General features: G+C 37.6%; 1 protein-coding gene across 1 annotated transcript in view; it reads left to right on the top strand.

Annotated features, from left to right (window-relative positions):
* The first annotated feature begins 10,013 nt into the window (after positions 1-10,013).
* Positions 10,014-23,718, top strand: part of MTTP (microsomal triglyceride transfer protein) — a 56,714-nt gene continuing 43,009 nt past the window's right edge. The window contains 3 exon segments of the mRNA NM_001101834.1: positions 10,014-10,157; positions 16,736-16,923; positions 18,290-18,433. Of these exon segments, the coding sequence (NP_001095304.1) occupies positions 10,097-10,157; positions 16,736-16,923; positions 18,290-18,433 (393 nt within the window). The 5' untranslated portion in view covers positions 10,014-10,096.

The raw sequence follows: 23,718 nt of genomic DNA, 5'->3' as shown, positions 1-23,718 counted from the left end.
ACCATAATATGAAACAGTATTATTTTCATTAATTTGTAAAACTCATTTATTTATTTGACATACTTATTGAGTCCCATGTTTTTCTGTCTTAGTATTGTTGATACAAAGATAACTAAATCGTGATCTTTGTTCTTGAGGAATCCTTAGTCTAGTGGGAGAGCTGGTGTTAAATATCATACAGTATAATGTACTTGAGATGCCTGTACATGGAAAGGAGCAACTAAATGTTCCTGGAGGTGAGTGACATAGTTTCAGAAACTGAATAATTTGTTCTATCTTAGAAAGTAAATAGAAGTTCTCCAGTTATCAAGATGGAAAAGTATTTTAAATATTGGGAACAGTGAAAACAAAGGCATGTCATAGTTTGGTACATGACTGATAAGCAGTGGGTAGGATGAGAAAGGAGGAGGAAAGACTGACCCTAAGGGTTTTTCTAATTTAGACAACTGTGTTAGCCCCTCAGTCATGTCTGACTCTTTGTGACCCCAGGGACTGCAGCCTGCCAGGATCCTCTGCCCTTGGGATTTTCCAGGAAAGAATACTGGTGGGTTGCCATTTCCTTTTCCAGGGGATCTTCCCAATTCAGGGATTGAACCTGGGTCTCCTGCATTGCGGGCAGATTCTTTACCATCTGAGTTCTAATTTGGACAACTGTAGGAATGTAATTCTGTTAACTGGATCATTTGGCAAATAGTAGAAGAAAATTAGGTTTTTAAAAAATTAGTTTGGTTTTGAATATATGGGTTCTGGGGAGTCTGCAGAACATCTAAGTAGAAACAGATCTAGAAATTATCAGCACATATTTGGTATTTCAAGCCAACATCAGAGGTTGAAATCAGAGATGCTAGATCATAGGTTACAAACCTTTAATGTCTATTATGACTAGAAGGTAAATGGCACAAGCTGCCTAGAAGAAAAGTGCCACAAGCCTGAGAGCATAGTCTCTGTTTAATCAGGGAACAAGTTCCAAGTAGTGGGCCTAATGCCATCAGAGCTCAATTTTTTAAGAGCAGCCAGAGGTCTGGTCTTCTATATGAAATCTGATTTTTAAGTGTTGGTAACTTATTTTGTTTGTTTTTAAGTACTAAGCAAAGCATGTCTTGGACCACATTTAGACAGCAGCCAGTTTGTTAAATTGGACTGTAGATCACAGGTCCCCAACCCTCAGGGCCATGGACCAGTTAGGAACCAGGCTGCACGGCAGGAGGTGAAGGGTGGTAGCAAGCAAAACTTCATGTACGGGCGCCCAGTGGCTCACATTATCACCTGAACCAATTCCCCCTCGGTCCCCCTCCCACCACCACCATCCATGGAAAAATGGTCTTCCACAAAACTGGTCTTTGGTGCCAAAGAGGTTAGAGACTGCTGCTATAGATTGTAGAGAAGAGGGCTACAGATAAAATCAGAATGTTAGGACACAAATATGGTAATAAATAAAGTGATGAGCTCCTCCAAGATGCTTGGCCTGAAAACATAGAGCAGTCATCACAAATTATTTTAAGCCTAGTTCTGATGTTTTATATGTATGATAGTACTCTTCAGCAGGTTGGGGTGGTATGGGAATAGAGTTATACTTGTAGGTATATTAATTTGAGGCTAAGCAAAAAAAAAAAGGCCTATTTTAAATGACATGAAAGGTATCTAAAAGGCAGAATCAACCTATCATCTGTAATCATTTCAACTTGCATTTGGATTGCCTTCAAAAATATAGAAAAAGCTTGTAAAAATGTTTTTAAAAATACCGTATCCCCCACCATCCTGAGTAATATGTGAATATTGAAGACTATAGGAAGACGACTGGAGACAGTGTGGTCTGAATCTCCTCATAAAACAGATAGAGCATCTAGGATAGCAAAACGACAGTAATTACAAGAACAAATCATGGCTACAACAAGAAAGAATCCTTTTAAAGTTCAAAATGTGAACAGGTGGGAGCAAACCTCCAACTTAATATCAGAATCTGCGTAAGAGGAAATAGTGGGAAGACAACAGAGTAGCCAAAGGCCATGAGAACCTCTGACTGCCAGCAGGTATTCACTGACAAGCAAGGGAGATCAATATGAAATTAGCAGCAGAACTGACAGACTCTAATTTCAGAGTGAATACAGACGGATGAGCAGGAAGGTCTGAAGGTGCTCATGGGGTGTGGGGGGGTCTATGAATTCTCAAAACTTAATAAACCTGAGCTTCCTTCTTGGAAAAGAGCCCAACACTAAGGGGAAACTTCTGGGAGTAGAATTCCAAATTAGATAAGAGACCATAGAAGCAGAGAGAAAAGGTCCAGATGACAGTGGGAGAAGAGAAGACAGAGCTAAGAAATGACCAGAATATAAAAGTGTCGTTTTATGAAAACATCAGAAAAGGAAGCTCTGGAAGCTAGAAAATCTATCCTACACACACCTGTCTCTTAAAACTATAGAATAGCTTATTTAAAGTAAAAATGTGCCATGAAAAGAATTATAATTGAATTCTATGTAAAGCTGTTATAATAAAAATATGAAACAGCAAAAAAGATGAAAACTGTAACCCAATATTTCAAAACAAGGGAAATTTTTTTAAATGCTAGAAGATAGAACAACATAAACCAGAAAAACTCAGAAATAATGTGATTGGAGAAAAGATTTGAAGAGGAGTAACAGAACTCAGAAAATATGAAATATAAAAAGTACATAACATACTGAAAGTGTGAGCAAATATAAGAGGAAAAGGAAATAGAAGTAAAACTGTTCTCAAGTGACGTGATTGTCTATGAAAAACATCCCCAAAAAACAAAAACTACTCATGGAATTAATAATTGATTATAGCAAGGTCACAAATGACGAGGTTAATTTAGGAAAGTTCCTGTCTACCATCGATGAACAGTTGGAACTTAAAATTCAAGAAAACATTAACACCAAAAACAAAGGTATGCATCTAACAAAATATACAGGATCTATATGAGTGAAACTACAAAACTGATGAAAGAAAGATCTAAATAAATACAAGATTCTGAGTACATGGATTAAAAGACAATATTGTAGGGACAAGCTCAGGTCTTGCTTTCCCATACCATTTTCCAATAAAAGGGACCAGAGCTCCTTGGAGAAAGGGCTGACTCTAGGATTGGGGTAAAAACATACAAGATGAGCCTGGAGCATGTTGTAGGACCAGAAATGAAGGAAATGCTTGAACACACACACACATACAAAGATGGGATATGTCAAAGGAACATAGGAGCCAACTGAATGAGCTCCTGATGGCTAAAGCTGGAACAATTGTAGAAATAAATTTAAAAGTCATATTGGATTATAACCCCAAATATAAAATAAATAGTTGTTCTTTTGCTGTTATAAATCATAAATAAATATGGAGGAAGAGATCAATCCCTCATGCAAAGAAACTCCAAATAATTTATATAGATGCTCCATCCTCAAGGAGGAGGAATATAACTCCTTAATCTTTAGGTATGAGCTTCCCATAGCACTTCCTTCCAGAGAGTTCAGTATGGAAGAGAAGGTTTTAAAAAAGTAACTTTATAGTGGAGAAGTCTGACAACATTTGTCAGGTGATCAAGGTCAACATCAACAGTGATAAATCATACCTTTGATATAGTGTGATGAAATGGCACCTCTATGGTCTTCCTCCAAACCTACAAGCCAACTCGTCATAAGAAAAAATATTCCATAAAACTAATAAAGGAGCATTTTATAAAACACCTGTCCTGATCCTACAAAACATGTTAAAGCTGTCAATGCCATCAAAAATGGGGAAAATCATGATATGTGGAATCTAAAAAAGGAAGGGGGCAAAGGAACTTACCTATAAAATAGAAAGAAAGTTACAGATATAGAAACCAAACGTATGGTTACTGGGGGGGGGGGGGGGGAGGAGGGGGACAGGGATAAACTGGAGGATTGGGATTTACATACACACTATTATATATAAAATAGGTAACTAACAAGGACCAGCTGTGTAGCACAGGGAACTCAACTCAGTACTCTGTAATGGTCTATTTGGGAAGAGAATCTGAAAAAGAGTGGATATATGTGTAAAAGACTCACTTTGCTATGCACTGGAAACTAACACAACATTGTAAATAGTCCCAGAAATTTTTTAACTGAAGAAAATTAGAGAAACTCATAGCTAAGAAACGCCTAAAGGTACATGACAACTAATTTTAATGTAACCTGGATAGAATCTTGGAACAGAAAAAAGCGTTCAGATCAGATCAGATCAGTCGCTCAGTCGTGTCCGACTCTTTGCGACCCCATGAATCGCAGCACACCAGGCCTCCCTGTCCATCACCAACTCCCGGAGTTCACTGAGACACACGTCCATTGAGTCAGTGATGCTATCCAGCCATCTCATCCTCTGTCGTCCCCTTCTCCTCCTGCCCCCAATCCCTCCCAGCATCAGAGTCTTTTCCAATGAGTCAACTCTTCTCATGAGGTGGCCAAAGTACTGGAGTTTCAGCTTTAGCATCATTCCTTCCAAAGAAATCCCAGGGCTGATCTCCTTCAGAATGGACTGGTTGAATCTCCTTGCAGTCCAAGGGACTCTCAAGAGTCTTCTCCAACACCACACTTCAAAAGCATCAATTCTTTGGCGCTCAGCCTTCTTCACAGTCCAACTCTCACATCCATACATGACCACAGCAAAAACCATGGCCTTGACTAGACGAACCTTTAACATTAGATTAAAACTAAGGAAATCTGAATAGAGTATGGGTTTTAGTTACTATGTCAATTATTAATAAATATACCACATTAGTGTAAGATATTAATAATGACAACTGGGTACAGTGTATATGGGAAATCTCTGGAATGTCTTAGTAAAAAAAATGATTCTGATCAAAATTTAAGCTTTGTTTTCTTTACAATAGTTCATTGAAAGAAAGCCATCAGTTTTCTTCCTAAATGCTAGAAATTCAGTTTGTGACCAAAAATAAAGTTAGGCTCCTCTTAGGGTGAATATTATTGACCCACAACGAGTTTTTGGTTGTTGTCAAATACATGTGTGTGGAGGTGTGGGAGGTAAAGGTAGAGTTTGTTTAATAACTCCATTATGCAAAAATGATTATCCTTTTTGCAAGTCTTGGATTCCATATATTTCAAAACTGTATCGTTTATTCTTTTTAAGGAAAAGCATTTTCCTCAGTGCATTTTTTCTTTTATTAAAGAGAATTCTTAAACAATACCTTTAAAAATAGTATATGTATTCTCATATAATTTTTGCTTAGTATAAAAGAGAGCATCACTTTATGAGACTACAGTCCCTAAATTAGGACTGGAATTGACATATACATATTACTATATATAAAATAGTTAGCTAATAAGAACCTACTGTATAGAACAGAGAATTCTACTCAATAATCTGTAAAGGTCTATGGGAGAAAGATCTAAAAAAGGGTCAGTCAGTTCAGTTCAGTCACCCAGTCATGTCCGACTCTTTGCGACCCCATGAATCGCAGCACGCCAGGCCTCCCTGTCCATCACCAACTCCCGGAGTTCACTCAGACTCACCTCCATCGAGTCAGCAATGCCATCCAGCCATCTCATCCTCTATCATCCCCTTCTCCTCCTGCCCCCAATCCCTCCCAGCATCAGAGTCGTTTCCAATGAGTCAACTCTTCGCATCAGGTGGCCAAAGTACTGGAGTTTCAGCTTTAGCATCATTCCTTCCAAAGAAATCCCAGGGCTGATCTCCTTCAGAATGGACGGGTTGGATCTCCTTGCAGTCCAAGGGACTCTCAAGAGTCTTCTCCGACACCACAGTTCAAAAGCATCAATTCTTCGGCACTCAGCTTTCTTCACAGTCCAACTCTCACATCCATACATGACCACTGGAAAAACCATAGCCTTGACTAGATGGATCTTTGTTGGCAAAATAATGTCTCTGCTTTTGAATACGCTATCTAGGTTGGTCATAACTTTCCTTCCAAGGAGTAAGCGTCTTTTAATTTCATGGCTGCAGTCACCATCTGCAGTGATTTTGGAGCCCAGAAAAATAAAGTCTGACACCGTTTCCACTGTTTTCCCATCTATTTCCCATGAAGTGATGGGACCGGATGCCATGATCTTCGTTTTCTGAATGTTGAGCTTTAAGCCAACTTTTTCACTCTCCACTTTCACTTTCATCAAGAGGCTTTTAAGTTCCTCTTCACTTTCTGCCATAAGGGTGGTGTCATCTGCATATCTGAGGTTATTGCTATTTCTCCCAGCAATGTGGATTCCAGCTTGTGCTTCTTCCAGCCCAGCGTTTCTCATGATGTACTCTGCATATAAGTTAAATAAGCAGGGTGACAGTAGATATGTGTATATGTGTAACTGATTAACACAACATTGTAAATCAACTCTGCTCCAATAAAAATTAAAAAACAGACAAATTGAGAAAGTATTAACTGACAAAAGGCAAAGACAAAAACTACAGTCCTCTCAGTATCTGTGTGGGATTGGTTCCAGGATCCCCACAGTCAGCAAACTCTGTAGATGTTCAAGTCCCTTACAGTTGTCCCTCCTGGGTATCCCCTGGTTCCTCATCTGCTGATGCAAAGGGTGGACTGTATTCCTTACCTACCAAAAATATTTTTTGCAGGATTCCTTGAGAATGCTAATTCCCTCATTGAATTGAAAATACTAGTAGAATTTATTATGACCACTTAGGGATAACTTGAAGAGTCCCTTTAAAAAGTTTTTTTCATTAGTGTTGCTTCTTTCTAGGACAAAGTAAAGTCTGTCTTTACTTCCCTCCATAGATAGCTATCATACATTTTGACTTAACTATATCTAGAAGGGTCGGAGAAGGCAATGGCACCCCACTCCAGTACTCTTGCCTGGAAAATCCCATGGACGGAGGAGCCTGGTGGGCTGCAGTCAATGGGATCACTAAGAGTCGGACACGACTGAGCGACTTCATTTTTACTTTTCACTTTCATGCATTGGAGAAGGAAATGGCAACCCACTCCAGTGTTCTTGCCTGGAGAATCCCAGGGATGGGGAAACCTGGTGGGCTGCCGTCTATGGGGTCGCACAGAGTCAGACGCGACTGAAGCGACTTAGCAGCAGCATATCTAGAAGGGTAATACATTTCCTTTCAGCCTTTAGTGGGGTAAAGTTCATTCATCTTCTAATCTAGGAAATGAGTTAACTCCTAGCAACCTCTGATACTTATTAGAAACACAACTGTACTTTGGAATTAGTTAGCCGTTTTTATTTCATAGTCTCTTATTATCACTGCCAAATAGAATAGCAGATATTCCATACTGCCATGTACTTACCAATGGATTTCATTGAAGAGCATTGTTTTAAAATCTATTACTTGATTGTGACCTGACTAGCACAGATCAGTTTTTTCCCGGAGACAATCTGTTCAGCCTGGAACGTCTAACCACAGCAATTTAGCTACCTGTTAGCCTCCACACAAAAGTGTGATGGACTTATTAAAAGACAGTCTGAATTGATAATTCTATGTCATACCTAATAAATCAATTTTCTACCTCCTATCTCTAATATTGTTTAAGTAAAGGAGAAATTGGATTTAGGTTTCAATGTTTGTTTTTCTATGATCCTTAAATCATTTTACTAAATTAATCTGAATGTCATTTTGCTAACATGTGAAATAATGGTTGTTCAGCTATACTACAAAACGTTCAGTGCTTGGCATAATGTATTAACCTAGTAATTGTACCATAGATGGCAAGCTCTTATTTTTGTATCTTGCTGTGCTTCTGCATTGCTTCACATGCTGTGTAAATAGCTGATTTGCACATGATAAGATTTGGAGGTATCTCCCACAGTATTATAAAATGTCACTTTGCTTGGTCAACAGACTAACCAAGGAGAATGCCTCTCCTTTGGTATACAGAATTCACTGGATATGAAAAGGCTTTGGCAATCTTATTTCATCTCTGAAACTATCTTAAGAAGTCTTTCAAATATCTTTGTAAAAAGTTAAGGATGATGGTTTTTATTACCAATAGAAGTAGCCTTATTTGAACATCCTATATTTAAATGACTACTTAATACAGTGACTCATAGGTGCTTTCTAGTGGAAAGCAAGTGCTCAAATGAAACAAATTTTGTTAGGCAATAGTGATATGCTTTTAACTGGTTAGACTCTGGTAAACACCTGACAACGAATAGTACTTTAACCGAATAGACACGTGTCATGCACCACATAGTCGAACCACAAGCATGTAGCTGTAAACCTCAAATGAAAACAAAAGGCTGTTCTCATAAAATTTAAAATAGTCCTTAATCTAAACAAAAAAGTGTGTAACGTTTAAATGGCTATAGTGGCTTCATATCACTATACATGCAATGCAGAAATTGTGGGACTACATTGAAATCTATTCAAATGTAAAGCAATAAAGCACTTTCACGTTATCTCGTATTTATAATACCTACCATTCATAAAAACTTATATTTCTTCAACAGTTATTTTTCTAAGAGGACAACTTATTATTTTCTATTTACCCCAGGACAACTTATTATTTATAACTTTAAAGTGAAAGTAATAACCAAATATTTTATTTTTGTATAGGTACTTTAGCCATGATTTATATATAAAACATGATAGCAAATGAAGTTTTAATCTCAATAGAGGATAAAGACAAACAATTTTCACATTTCAGTTCTTTATAAAAAATATACATATTTCAAAAGGAAGTATGCTTAACTTTGAGATTTTATATTTTAGATTTCATCTTGTGGCCCTATCAAGTTGACTATCTTTACCTGTGTTGTCTAGAAGATTTAAGCTTAAGGTTAGGGTTCTAGAAAAGGGTTTGGAGAGAGATGAGGTTAGATTTAAGAACCCGTTATGCTTAAACCTGGCCATACTGCTGCTGTTTATGCTAGGTCATGTCTGATTCTATGACCCCAGAGACTGTAGCCCATCAGGCTCCTCTGTCCATGAAATTTCCCAGGCAAGAATACTGGAATGGGTTGCCATTTCTTTCTCCAGGGGATCTTTCTGACCCAGGTCTCTGGCTTGGCCAAGAGGTGAATTCTTTACCATTGAGCCAGCAGGGAAGCCCCAAACATGGCCATAAGAATTTTCAATTTTATTTGAAAAATCCCTTTACCAACATATTATTCCTTCCTTTGCCAAAGCATCCCCACATGGTTTCCAAATCACCTCATCTTAGTAGGTTTTATTCATAGCAAGTTTCTCTTGCTGAAGTTTACAAGAGCAGAGCTGGTTTAGTTAGTGTGGTCTTAGCCATTCTAGGGTATTCACTTTAATTCTAGAGAAGTGTCCTAATTAATTTTCTGTTGCAGAAGTAGTAAGGACTGGAATCCCCTTTCTGAATTTCTGCCTAGAACTGGAATCCAGAAAGCACAGGGAACTCCAGCCAGCCAGTCTGAGGATCCAGACAATTGTTTATTGTCATAGCTATAGCTAGAGGTCTACTATCATAAACTCAGTTGCCCGCTAGTGTGTTAATGGTCGACAATGCTGATTCACACGTAAGAAGAATCATCTAGTTTTAAGAAATGAATGTTGAATCTATTCTAACATTATTTTGAAGTGATTGGTGGTGGTACAAGTTAAAATTTTAAAATTCAAATTCTAAAATTTAGAGTGATTTTTTAATAATAGCATACCCATGGTATAAAAAATTTCAGATGACCATACAAGAGAATAAAATTCCATCAAGTTTTCCTGAGTTCGCAAATCCTCACCACCCTCCCACATCAAATGGTAAATGTGAAGACAGGCATTTAATGATATAGGCATGTTGATGATTATGTGCTGAGCAGAAAAGTATCATCCCCAGTTTTCCTAGATTGCCCCTCTGTGCTTCTGAATTTACAGGATGGCAACTGGTTTAGTTTAGCTCTCAAAAGTGAAAATTTTCTTGATTTTTCTTATTGAGTAAAAAAGTAAAAGAATGAGAGACTGAAAACTATAGCCCACCTAAGTTTAATCATTAATAGTGAGCCCTTCTGTGAACTTAGGTCCTGATTTTGGAGTTTGGAATCTGACCTTTCTTCCAAAGATAAACATTGTTGCAGGTTCTGAGAAGGGTCACTCCCTTGCTGCCATTGAAAGAGTCCACTTCTCAGAGACTTCTAGCTGGGAACTGAATGCATTAAAGGGTAGCTGAATCAATATGATTCTTCTCGCTGTGCTTTTTCTCTGCTTCATTTCCTCATATTCAGCTTCTGTTAAAGGTAAGTTTGTGTTGCCTTCTGCTAAACTTTAATTTTAATCGTTCAGGGGGAAAAGTGTGTGTATGTGTAATGAAAGAATTCTTAACTAAGTGATCCTCAAACCCATGTAGCTTTAGAATGCTGGTGAAGGCATGACTGGGTTGGAATGAAAACTAAATTCGAATTCCTACATACATTAAGAAAACAGAGGTTCCTTTTAGTTTCAGTCCTTCAGACTAGCATGCTTCTTGCTTCATTCTCTCATTCATGGTTTATTTTTAAAGGGGAGAAGAAAGATGCCAACTATTGTTATCTGCTGCTGCTGGTCACTCAATGAATGCAGCTCCTTCATTTGAATTGTAAAAGTAGATTTTAAAAAACCAGTTCTTAAATTTCCTTCTAGTTGCCTAGCAATGTGACATCAAAAAGAATTAGACTCAATGAAAAAGGCATTTAATTTACCAAAGGATTATGAATGAAATGGTAAAGCCTGTATTTTATTCTATAATCATTCAAAAAAGATAAGATTATCATAGTTGGTGGATTATAGAAAATAAAACTCCATGACATAGATTTGAGAGATAACATTTATCTTTGGAAAAATAGTGTTGCTCATTATAGTTTCTATTTTAAGATAATATCTATTTAAAAACATACAAATTGCTAACTTTCAGAGCAAACAAACTTTTGAGTAACGATTTCAAAAAGCTGTATGAAATATATTAATATGTAATCTTGTTTTAAATCAGCTAATTTATGCATGCCTTGAATTTCTAAATATTGGGCCTGTAAAATGATCGCTTTTTAGAATCTCTTAAGAGGACTCTCCATCAAAGTCAGTTGCCCTATTATAAAACAGCATGGTAGTGTCCAATTTTAATAACTGTGTACGCTAAGCAACTGATATAAAGCAATTCACTTGTAAGCTTCTAAAATCCTCTTGAGATAACTGTGGCTTTTTTTAATAAGGTAAAGTTTGTCTCAAAATTTTTTGCATGGAAAATTTCCACATGAGGAAAAGAGACAATTTTTGCTATTGGAACAATAAATTTGGGGGGGGACTAAATTATTTCACCTAAGCAAATTACACTTCAGATTCTTTAAAGATTATACATATATTTATATGCATATATATATATATATATATATATATAACTATTTTCTAAAATGTTTGGTAAAGATATGGCCCTTACTTGGATGAAAGAAAATTTTAATGAGAAAAAATAAAGGTTTGTAAATTATATCTGACAGAGAATTGTGAAACAGCTTGTATTTTATCTGTCAAATACTGCTAAATATTCATAATATGACCAATTTATGCACCATGAGATCAAACCTAATACCATGATTATTTTGAGAAAAATGATTGAGCTATTGTGGGCTTCTCTCTTTTCCCTTACCTACATAGAATATTGGATAACTTGATGTTTTCAAATACATGCATTTGTAAAGATTTAAATACACACATATACACATACAGAAATGACATACAGGAAAATATGACTGAGAACATAATAGATAGCTACAGTTTGTTGTAAGTTCAGTGACAAATCCAGAATTTTAGAAACTGAAGCTTATACAATTTAGGCTCCATTTTTGAGAAAAAAGTAATCTACATTTTCACAAAAAATATTTTACTTTTGCAAATATTACTGAAAAAAAGATTGACATGTATGCATAACACTAGGGTCCCCTTCTAAGATCTTGGAAAAGGCCTGGGCAAGTGGGGGCTGCAAAGCTTAAGTGTTATTAGTGTTGTGATACAAGCTGTTTGTGCCAAATATCGTGAATAAAAAATATAGGACTTGGCAACTTTCTCTTACCCAGATGGGTAACTTCTTATATTATGGTGCTTTCTTCACTCAGTTGGGTCCGATTCTTTGCAACCCCATAGACTGTAGCCCACCAAGCACCTCTGTCCATGGGATTTCCCAGGCAAGGATACTGGAGTGGGGTGCCATTACCTTTCCCAGGGGATCTTCCCAACCTAGGAATTGAACTCTAGTCTCTTGTGTCTCCTGCACTGGCAGGTGGATTTTTTACCACTAGTGCCACTTGGGAAGCTGTGTATTACAGTATCATGGTTTAATAATCATAGATTCATTGTCCTTTAAAATGATTGATATTTAATAAGCGAACTAGTTGTGAAGAGTTTACTTTAAAATCAGGCCATTATAAATTTGGGATGTTATGCATCACTTCAAAACTCATCTCAAAGTTAATTATCGATGCAATTATTTAGCAAATCTCCAGATCTGGGTGGATGTTGAGAGCAGATTGGACTGTAAAAAGAATGAAGAAGGAGTTAGTAGAGAGAAGAGATACGCTGACTCAATGTTTGGAAGACTCTTGTTTCCTCTTTTTCTAAATAATATTTTGTAATTGTGGGTCTATTCTCACTACCTTCTTTGGGTTTTCTTCATAATGCTCTTCCTTTCGATAATCCACCCATATGTACACTTTCTACTTAATCTTGTTACCTCTAAACCTGAACTGTTCCTTCACACGAGTCTTTATTTCCTGGCCTGACTATACTTTTCAGTCCATTCACAACAACCATCTTCCATTTTTTCCCTCCCTTATCCTTCATCCTACTCTTTTCTTTCCAGCCTTCTGGGTTTCTGTTGGATTCCTGCTGCTGCTGCTGCTAGGTCGCTTCAGTCATGTCCGACTCTGTGCGACCCCATAGATGGCAGCCCACCAGGCTCCCCCGTCCCTGGGATTCTCCAGGCAAGAACACTGGAGTGGGTTGCCATTTCCTTCTCCAATGCATGAAAGTGAAGAGTGAAAGGGAAGTCGCTCAGTCGTGTCCGACTCTTAGTGACCCCATGGACTGCAGCCCACCATGCTCCTCTGTCCATGGGATTTTCCAGGCAAGAGTACTGGAGTGGGGTGCCATGGCCTTCTCCAAAGTCCCCTTATCTTTCATCCTTATCATTAATGCAGGTCTCTTCAAGCCTCACCTTTACTAGCTTATTTCTATTTTGTCTTTTTGCTTAAGTCAATTAGCTGTTATATTGATCTGAGTTTAATAAAAGAATACTTGAAGATATTTTTTAAAAAGTTTAAAATTAAAAGCTTTTTTCTTTTTGTGGTAGTAAAAATATATCTCTCAAAGGAACACATTGAAAAGGTACAGACTCCTTTGGGGGCTAAAAATTGATTTGCTCATTTAATCTACCATCAAGTCCTGTTGCCCTTCTGCATACTCTACAGAGCAACACCCGAAGACAGAAATTTAGTCAAGATATATAAATGGAACATGCCCCCACTTGCCAGTATTGCTGGATCTCTTAGTAACATAAACAGAGAAATACTTATCAAAGAGGAAAGGACAGCCGGGACAACACTTCAGCACCATCCACTTATTTAAAGGATGTATCTTTAAATCCTTTTTAGGATGTATCTCCTATTGAAAGAGGTAGGAAAAGTTGTAGAACAAAGCCATTCTTTCCTCTACTTTATCACTTCCAAGTCATCGTCAGGAACTGAAATATATTGTCCCTTTTCACATTCTTTGGACCAGTCAAGTAAAAACAAACAAACAAACAAAAAACTCAACATGACAGTTTGGAAGGCTTTGGCATTAAAGAGAAACTTTTCATAGTTATTTTAATCAGAAGCCACTTCAGGTTGTCCGCAAAACTTGAATTTTAGTATATTCCTACATCAAATTCCGCATTGTATCTGCTACATTGAGTTAAACGTGGAGTCAGCTTTTCTTAACTGCCCTATAGTGCTTACCTATCAGAATTGCTGTAAGGGTAGATAAGGCAACAAGTATTTCCTTTTTGCCCTTTGTGGAGTTTGATAGGTGTCATAAAAAAGAAGGCCTCTTTGACCAAAATATCTTCCTGGTCAGAAAGCCGGTGTTTGAATCTGCTGCAGTATCCCCAGTTTGGGGAGGCTGGAGAGACTCACAGACTTTGTTTCCTTCAAGGTTTTTCCTGCCTTTGTCTGCCTTCCTTATCTCATACCTGAGGTTCTGCCTGACTTGGTGTTTGGACACAGCCTGTTTTCATGTACGCATTTAGGTACCCACTCTGTTACTTCCTTCTGGCTTTTCTGTTAAAATCCTCATCCCCTTTCATTGAAGTTTTGTCAGATCATGTAACTTCACCACCCAAAACTTTGCAATAGTTTTTCATCTCAGTCGAATTCTAAGTCTATGCAAATACCTTCCCCCCTCACCCACCATCTCCCAGCCACTCATGGGTGCCTATTTGACCTCATCTTTTTCAGCTTTGTCTTTTACCCAATCCCAGAGTCTTTGGCCTCTCTGTTGTTCCTCCATTACTCCTCTGGGAACTCTCCTCAGGGTCTTTGAACTTGTTCTCCCTTCTGTGGGGGGATGGAGTGGAGTGTGGGGGTGAGAAATGGGAGGAAGAAGGGGTGGGCAGTGCCCTCTCCACAGATATCCAAGTGACTAGCCTAATGTCCTCGCCCAGAATATTACCTTCTCAATAAAGATTTTCCCCTCAGCATCCCCATTTCCTTTCTTATTTCATTTTTCTTCATTAGCATTTCTAATATTCTTTATAATTTACTTATGTACTTTTCCAATGAGTCAACCCTTCGCATGAGGTGGCCAAAATACTGGAGTTTCAGCTTTAGCATCAGTCCTTCCAATGAATATTCAGGACTGATCTCCTTTAGAATGGACTGGTTGGATCTCCTTGCAGTCCAAGGAACTCTCAAGAGTCTTCTCCAACACCACAGTTCAAAAGCATCAATTCTTCGGCATTCAGCTTTCTTCACAGTCCAACTCTCACATCCGCATGTGACCACTGGAAAACTATAGCCTTGACTAGACGGACCTTTGTTGGCAAAGTAATGTCTCTGCTTTTTAATATGCTATCTAGGTTGGTGGGGGTTTGGGGGCAGGAGGAAAAGGGGACGACAGAGGATGAGATGGCTGGATGGCATCACCAACTCGATGGACATGGGTTTGGGTGAACTCCGGGAATTGGTGATGGACAGGGAGGCCTGGCGTGCTGCAATTCATGGGATCGCAAAGAGTCGGACACGACTGAGCAACTGAACTGAACTGAACTATGTACTTGCTTTTTTATTGCCCTTCCCCCCTCATTTAAATGTAAATGCCGCAAAGATAGACCTGTTGTCTGCTTGTTAACTGGTATAGCCCCAGAACCTAGAAAAGTGCTGACTACCCAGTAGGTGCTCAGTACATCCTTGTTGAATGAATGAATGAATTCCTAGCTCACTCCCCAGGAATGGAATAGGTCAACCTAAAGGTTTATATGTATAGTGTAGGTAAGAACATGGTCTCTGGATCCAGACAGGGTGTTAGAGGCTTCACCACTAATTTCCTGAGTGATCTTGGGTAAATTGTATAATCTCTGTATCTCTTTGATTTCCTCATCTATAAAATCAGGCTAATAACAGTACCTACCCCATTAGATTTTTATGAGGATTAAATAAGTTAATATGTAGGAAAGACTTAGAACAGATAGTAAGGAGATTTTCTTAGTTTTTGACTTTTCAAGTAATTTTACCTCCTTTCTCAGCTGCCTCACTTCTCTCCTACTCATCTCAGCCTCGTTTTCTGTCCCTCTCCCATATGCATATTTTCTGTGGGGGAAAAAGAGACATGGTTGCTTGTTACAGTTAACTAGTCAATTCTGCCCGGTTAGCCCTGACGAAAAATGCCTACTGAAATCTTTTTTTACTCTTTCCTGAGAGCTATGAATAGAAGATTTATCAAAAGACTTTGTATGACCTCAGTTCATCTTTGGGAAAGACTGGATGCTACTCTTTTATGTTTTCTTTGGGTTAAGATATACTGTTTGGAAAGTGTATGAACTCCTCCATATATCTTTTTTTTTTGGTTATGATGCTGACTTGTATTCTATTTGACATTAAACGTTAAGTTGTCCCTTCCAAATTAAAGCCTGTGCTGGATTTTATGTAGGAAAACATCATTTTATTCAGCAACAACTAATTTAAATTTACACATGTGTTGCCTTGAAATGTACTTTAATACTGAAAGTTTGCTAATTTAATTAATAGGATAAATTACCTTGAAGGGATATTTTTTAAATGTTCAAAATATCCAATGTAAGGGACTACCATCTAACTGCTAAAATTTCTTTGGCTTTGACCTGTTGTATTTTAAATATGTTAATTGCAAATTATCAAGCAATCTCTGGCTGAACTTCTACTTGAAATCAAATTTTATTATTTGATTTAAAGAAAGCTGGGCAGGGAGAGGGGAAGAAACAATATACATATAAGTTAAAGCAATACGATGATATTTATTTAAAAATATTCTATAGTTCAACCAAGGCAATATTTAGATAATCAGATTATTATTTAAAGATACAAACTAAGTTTTCTGAAATGGAAGCTTATTTCTTTGTTAGTTGTTGTTTTTGTTGTTGTTCAACCAATAATTTCAGCAGATGAAGAAGTAGAACCATGTTTCACTTAGCAAAGATTTACTCCCCTTAACAAATATAAGCTCCCACTGGGTACCACTGTGCTGGAGAAGGAATGTGTTGATGATAAGATAGCATAGTCCCTGGCCTGCTGGGTGCCTTACAACTAAGACTTGACTTGTATCACTGTCTTTTTTACAGGTCACACAACTGGTCTCTCATTAAATAATGACCGACTATACAAACTCACATACTCCACTGAAGTTTTTCTCGATCGGGGCAAAGGAAACCTCCAAGACAGTGTGGGCTACCGAATTTCATCCAATGTGGATGTCGCTTTACTGTGGAGGAGTCCTGATGGTGATGATAACCAACTGATCCAAATTACGGTGGGTATTTTCTACCAGAGAGATGCAAAGATTAGATGTTAGCAAAGTTTTTGAGACGTGTACCATTCAGTAGCACTTGTTTGTGCTGTTGGTCATATGTTCATTGAATATTATCCATCACTAAAATAAGTAGATATACAGTTTTGAAGTTTTGCTAATCAAAAATTATCTGATCTTTCCAAATTATTGAAGCAGGCAAATGAAGGTGTCTACTGGTAACTGAAGTATTATGTTCAGTTCTATATGTCATATTTTGTTGTTGTCCAGTAGCTCAGTTGTGTCTGACTGTGATCCCATGGACTGCAGCATGCCAGGCTGTTAATATGTCATGTTAATAGGTACAATAAACTAGAATCCATTTGAAATGTTCTGCATGTAAGGAGTGTAGAATCAATGTCATATGAAAAGCAATTGAGACCACTCTAAGTGAAGGAGGAGACAAATTGTGACCTTCTAGCTTTCCTGTGTTCCTTGATCTGACAGGTGGAATCACCAATGAGGGAGTAACTTATTCTGCTTTCTTCCTGATGACAGAACCAGGTGCTTCCCTGAATGGCAGTGTTTAGTCAGTTATGATGCTTTAGATTTATGTGTTGACAAAGAAGGTCAAATTAGATGGCCTTTGGGGCCTCTTCCAAATTTAATATATGATTCCACATTTGCTTTTCAAGGACCTAAAAGCAATAGATTTCTTTAGTAAAGTCAGTTCTCCTTCTACATGTCAGTGTGAAACAGGTACCAGGACCAAGATTTTCCTCATTGTAACTGGTAAGTAGTTGGTAATATACTTTATAATGAGGTATCATTGCAATACATTTATCAAGTGATCTTTGCTTCTTTGGTTGTCTCTAATAGCTGTGTGTGTTTTCCAAGTTGGATCAAAACTTTATCATCCACCTCCCCATTTCTCAGTAGAACAGTATTCTGCAGAAAACATTCTGTAGCTCTGTGTTCAGTAATCAGATTGTCAATGCTTAATTTTGTATGTATAGATGAGGTACAATGGGGCAGGATACCTTTCAAACAAAAGTTACAGAAAGTGAAGAGAGTAGGCAGATAGCAACAGTTCAAAACAAATGAAGAGAGTGAAAACAACATTAAAGAGCCATATTCCAGCCACAGTTACTATAAACCTGAAGTCGCAGGTTCCTTTAATGTCAGTATTTTTACCTAATTCAAAAATCTAAGTTTTGAATACCTTCTCCTTTCTTTTAAAGATGATGGCTAGGTACTGTGAATCATGTGTTGAATAACAGAAGAAATTATGGCCAACCCTGTTTATTGCTTTACCATTTTATTTTCTAGGAAACTCTGATGGAAACAGGTATAGGAAGTTTTTCTAATAGGTTTCTTTCCGTGATTCCAGATGAAAGATGTAAACCTTGAAAATGTGAATCAACAGAGAGGAGAGAAGAGCATTTTCAAAGGAAAAAAGTCATCTCAAATCATAAGAAAGGAAAACTTGGAAGCAATGCAAAGACCTGTGCTCCTTCATCTAATTCATGGAAAGGTAAACGAGATTTTTGGAGTTCCACATGTTTTTTTCCCCCCAACTTCATATTTTTCTTCCTTAGGTAGATATTAATATTATTTTAGGTGATCATGGTGTCACTACTTTTGTGAAAATGGAGTTTTTAAAAAATAACTAATAAATGGAAGTCACAAATTAAATGTTTCAGAAGTAAGTCAAGGCATTGGATTCACTTATATTACCTAGCCATTTATATTCCCTATTTTTATGAGAAATCTTTATAGTAGAATCAAGTATTTGTTTATTGATGAGAGACAGTATTAAAAGGTACATTCCTTATTAAATTAGAAAGGATTAAAAAGCTACTGTAACACAATAGGTCATCATAGATGAATGGATAAATTCAGGAAAGTAGGCAAATTATAAGAATGAAATGATCTAAATTAGATAAGTGATATGCATTTGTCATAAGAGTATCAATAACTGGCTCAAGTACAAAATTGAAGCTTTTGAAGGGACATGGCATTTCTAAGATAGAGTTGATTAAAAAAACACATTTAGAGATTATTTTAAAGTTATGACTTTGAAGAGCATTTTATATACTAAAGTAATGAATGAGCACTATATGTTGGAAATTTGCTCTGAAAATTCTGTAAATGTGATTACTTACAATTTGAGTCTCATCTCTTAAAATTATCTTAGTATTTTTGGAATTGAAACACAATTGTGATCTGTGAATTTTCAGGCATTAAATATGGGTTTATGAAGAGTATAGATATTATATTGACATGTTAAAACATACTATATTAGTAAAGATGAAAGCTTACTTTCAGGAATTAATGTAGAAAAACAGAAAGGGACCATTAAAACTTAAAATCTCTAAAATTTCTCTAGATCAAAAATTTCCAGATTCAAACTAAAAATGAAAACAAGTACTTTAAAATACAAATTTAAGACATGTAATATGTTGCTATTCCTGATGCTCATTTTTAGTAAAGTACTAAAAAGGGATTCTCAAGAAGGATTATTGTATCATCACTCTCTTACAACCAAATATGAATCACCATTTCAGGAATGCTTCTCTCCCTTCTCTACTTGTGAAATATTAATACTTATTATGCTTCAAGCTTTGCTTACAGGCCTTTTCTTTTGTAACATTCACACCCTTTTAACCAGCTGGAAATAACTATCCCTCTTTAGAAACTTCTTAGCACATTATAGCTCACTCATAGCCCTTATCACTCTCCTTTTGACCATTTGTGTTCATTGCTAGATGATAGGTTTTGGTGAAGAAACTTGTTTTTCCTCCTTCTATTCCAGCCCTTCTACTCTCTTCCTGCGCAAAGCAGTCAGAACCAAGTCTTACACTGACTGATTTGGTGTTCTGGAAGCCTTTCCCAACCCCTATGCTCCCCTGAGCCTACCCAGGTATTGCTAGTGGTAAAGAACCTGCCTGTCAATGCAGGAGACATAAGAGATGTGGGTTCGATCCCTGTCGGGAAGATCCCCTGGAGGAGGGCATGGCAACCCACTCCAGTATTCTTGCCTGGGTAATTTCATGGACAGAGGAGCCTGACAGGCTACAGTCCATGGGGTCACAAAAGAGTTAGATACAATTTAGCTAAAACATACTTAACCCTTAATACCTGTACTGACCGAAGGTATTACATGAATTTTCTCTTTTATCTCCATAACAGCCCTGGGAAGCAGGTGCTGCTTTTTCATCCTCTTGTAATAGATGAGGAAATCAAAGTTAAGAGAAGGAAAGAAACTTGCCTGCTGCTGCTGCTGCTAAGTCGCTTCAGTCGTATCCGACTCTGTGTGACCCCATAAGACGGCAGCCCACCAGGCTCCCCCGTCCCCGGGATTCTCCAGATAAGAATACTGGAGTGGGTTGCCATTTCCTTCTCCAATGCATGAAAGTGAAAAGTGGAAGTGAAGTCGCTCAGTCATATCCAACTCTTAGAGACCCCATGGACTGCAGCCTATCAGGCTCCTCCATCCATGGGATTTTCCAAGCAAGAGTATTGGAGTGGGGTGCCATTGCCTAGGGTCAAACAATTAGCAAGTGGTGGAGCTGGGATTTAAAAGAGAGGGTCTGTGTGGAAACGTCTGTGTTTTTACTGTCTTTTCTAGCTGGAAAGTATTTGGGGGAAAAAACCACGTCTCTGGTTGCTTTGTAGTCTTCTTGTCACTCTTCACTGTATGTATTAACTCAGTTGATTTTCATATGGCCCAACTTTGTAAACAACAGGAAATACTGGTATTTTTTTCTTTGGCATTCCATTGTGGCAACATGCTTGAGCCATAACTTATTAATTGCATTTATAATCTAAGTGTGAAATGTTAGTCACTCAGTTGTGTCCAATTCTTTGTGACCCCATGGATTGTAGCCCACCGGGCTCCTCTGTCAATAGAATTCTCCAGGCAAGAATCCTGGAGTTGGTAGCCATTCCCTTCTCAAGGGGTTCTTCTCAATCCAGGGATCAAACCCAAGTCTCCCACTTTGCAGGTGATTCTTTACCATCTGAGCCACCAGGGACGCCCACACCAGTCAGGGCTAAAGGAAATCAGCCTTTCCTTTCGTTGAAAGGAAATCCTTCTTTGATTGAAAGGATGCTGAAGCTGAAGCTCCAACACTTTGGCTAAACCACAACCGATCATTTTATAGCCCTGCGGGTGGCAGTTGAGTACAAAGTCTTTGGTTGGACTCAGTGCCTCCCTGTACAAAGGCTGGGATGGAGCTGCCACATCATTATTTCAGTGACCCCAACGTGTCATTTCTGCAGGAGCTGTTTCCTGTGATACAAGTTAAAGTACATTGTGGTATCTTTCATTTATATGATAAAGTACTTGTTGGAAAAAACATGACCCTGGAGATAAAGAAGCCACGTGGAATTTTTAGCCACTTCACTGTCAGAAATATCATTATTTTAACTATCACATCATCTTACTATGGGAGAAATTATGAAAGGAAAGTCTCTACTGCTGATTGGCAGTTTTCTCAGAGAGTATTTTCTATCCCAGACTCAATTTAAGTTTTACTCCCTGAAATTTCTTTGATCTCAAGGTTTCTCACCAGCATGTATTTTTGTCTTCTCAGAGTCCAAATTCACATTATAAAAGATATCCCATGAAAACACACAGATGCATGTTTATTGCACATATGTTTTTTTCCATCTTCCCTTACTTAAATGTTTGGGTATGACTCTAATTTATTTACAAATTAAGTTGGAAACATGACAGTTTTCTACTTAAGACTGACGTGCAAAAGATGGCTCGTTACCACATGGATTCTTTTTTGGCCTGAAATGCTAATCCAATTAACTGGAATATTACCAGATTTCTATTTCTGGTTTTTACTCAGTATTGATTGAATTATGTGGCTGCTGAGTCTGCCCTTCATTTTTGTTGTCCTTAGGCATTGATTTGCTCTCTGAATCTGGCAGCGTGGCTCCTGTATCCACACCCAACCTCCAAAAGAAAAGTGACACCTTGAAAGCCTCCTAATTCTTTGTGTACTTCTTCACTTGTCTGTTTTACAAGGTACCATTTCCTAGCTATGCTCTTTCTTAGGTACATATGAAAGAGACATACATGGCTTCAGCTAAGAAAGTAGACCAAAGAAAGTGACTAATCTCTGTTTGCTGTGATCCTTTTTGTTCAGTTTTGCTCTTTGGCCGGTTAATTAAGTTTTGCTTTCTCTTTTTCGTAATGAATGTGTAAACTGAAGGAATGTATAGAAGCATTTTTTTCTTTAAAAAATATGAATAATCCCTACTGATTTCTAGGGGAAATTGGCCCTCAAAGTTTGGCCAAAAGAAGCACTGCATCTCCTTCGTCACAACCCACCCTTATCCCTCTATGTTTAGTTTCCTTGGGTTGACGGCTTACTTTGTGATGACTATGCTGCTCTTTGGAAGCTTCAGGGACTGTGAATTTAGATAAGAGTCCTGTGCTCTTGGATATTCAGAGCTCATTTCAGAACTGAATGAAGTAATCAGATTTATGGCCTGAATATAGTAAAACTTACTCAGTTCCTGTTGTGAAATAATGAATTTAAGATTGTGTCAGCCACATGGATTAAACTTCAAAGTTCTGACTTTATTATTTTCTTAATTACCAAAAGTCCACTTTATTCTAACAGTTTTGACATTTATGGACACAAGTGCTCTCTTCCCTCTGGGTCTCAGTGGTCTGCAACTAAAGGGAGGGAATGTAGGCCCCAAAGGTTAGCAGGCACATGAAAGGAAAAAGAGACTTGTTGTCTTTTCTAGTGCTATGGAGACAATAAAAACTAATAGGAGGAATGAAAAAGAATTTTCTGTCTCACACTTTGTGTTGTTCAGCCTGCCAGGAAAAAAAGTCTGTCACACCGTTTTCTTAGGGATATAGCAGTCAAGATCAGAAGAAGGAGTAGGAGGGGAGCATTTAATCTTATATGTGAAGATTAAATCTGTCAACTGGGTTCCTGAAATTTTAGGGAAAACTTTATAAGCAATTCAGGCATATTTTATAGCTTGGAAGCAAACTGAGGGTACCGATCAAGTACAAGTATGGTAGTACTTTTCCTACTTAACGGATCCTCTCACTTTCTGAGGTATTTAAGGCTCAGGCCTAAAATGTCCCAGACCGTAGGCATGTGCATATTGCTACCGAGCCCTTCTGACTGTGTATGGGCTCAAGAAATCCAGTTAGGATCCTTTAATAGTCCTGATATTTGGAGATTAAGTACTCCCAAATATTTGCAAGGAAAGTTACACTCTAATTCCTCAAAGGTAAGAAGACCTAGTTTACAAAATAGAGCATCAGAAACTCAACCTTGGTTCTGAGAAATTGTCAGTGATTTGTTTGAGAATATGATACCGTGGATTTCCAGACGTTGAGGTCACTATTCCAGTTCCCTTTTAACCTGGACAAACACAATCCCAACATTTATAGGTTCATCCAGTGTAATGACTAAAATTGATTGCCGGATAAAGTACCCAGTAAATCTGTCCCTAGGCAAAATATATGTAGAAAATAAAAATAGAAAATTTGAGTTTGAATTATTAGGCAAAATATTTTCATCTAAGGTATGAGGGAGTTTTCATGTACACTAAATTGTTCAGATTGGTATTAATTAAATTTATTGCATAATGACTGAGCTTTCAGTTTTACTTGAGAAGTCATGGTTGGTTTTTTTTTTTTTTTTTCATGGTTGGTTTTAAAGAGAGATAGGAAGGCATTCAGGATATTTCTGGTAGACATGCATCTATAATTACCATAAACTTTGGGAATTTTTATAGGGAAGCTATATCCATCCTCTCCATTTCTAAATCATG

Source organism: Bos taurus, chromosome 6, assembly GCF_002263795.3.
Source record: "Bos taurus isolate L1 Dominette 01449 registration number 42190680 breed Hereford chromosome 6, ARS-UCD2.0, whole genome shotgun sequence".
Lineage (NCBI taxonomy): Eukaryota > Metazoa > Chordata > Mammalia > Artiodactyla > Bovidae > Bos > Bos taurus.
Note: the sequence above shows the minus strand (reverse complement) of the source record. Positions and strands in the feature narration are given on the sequence as shown.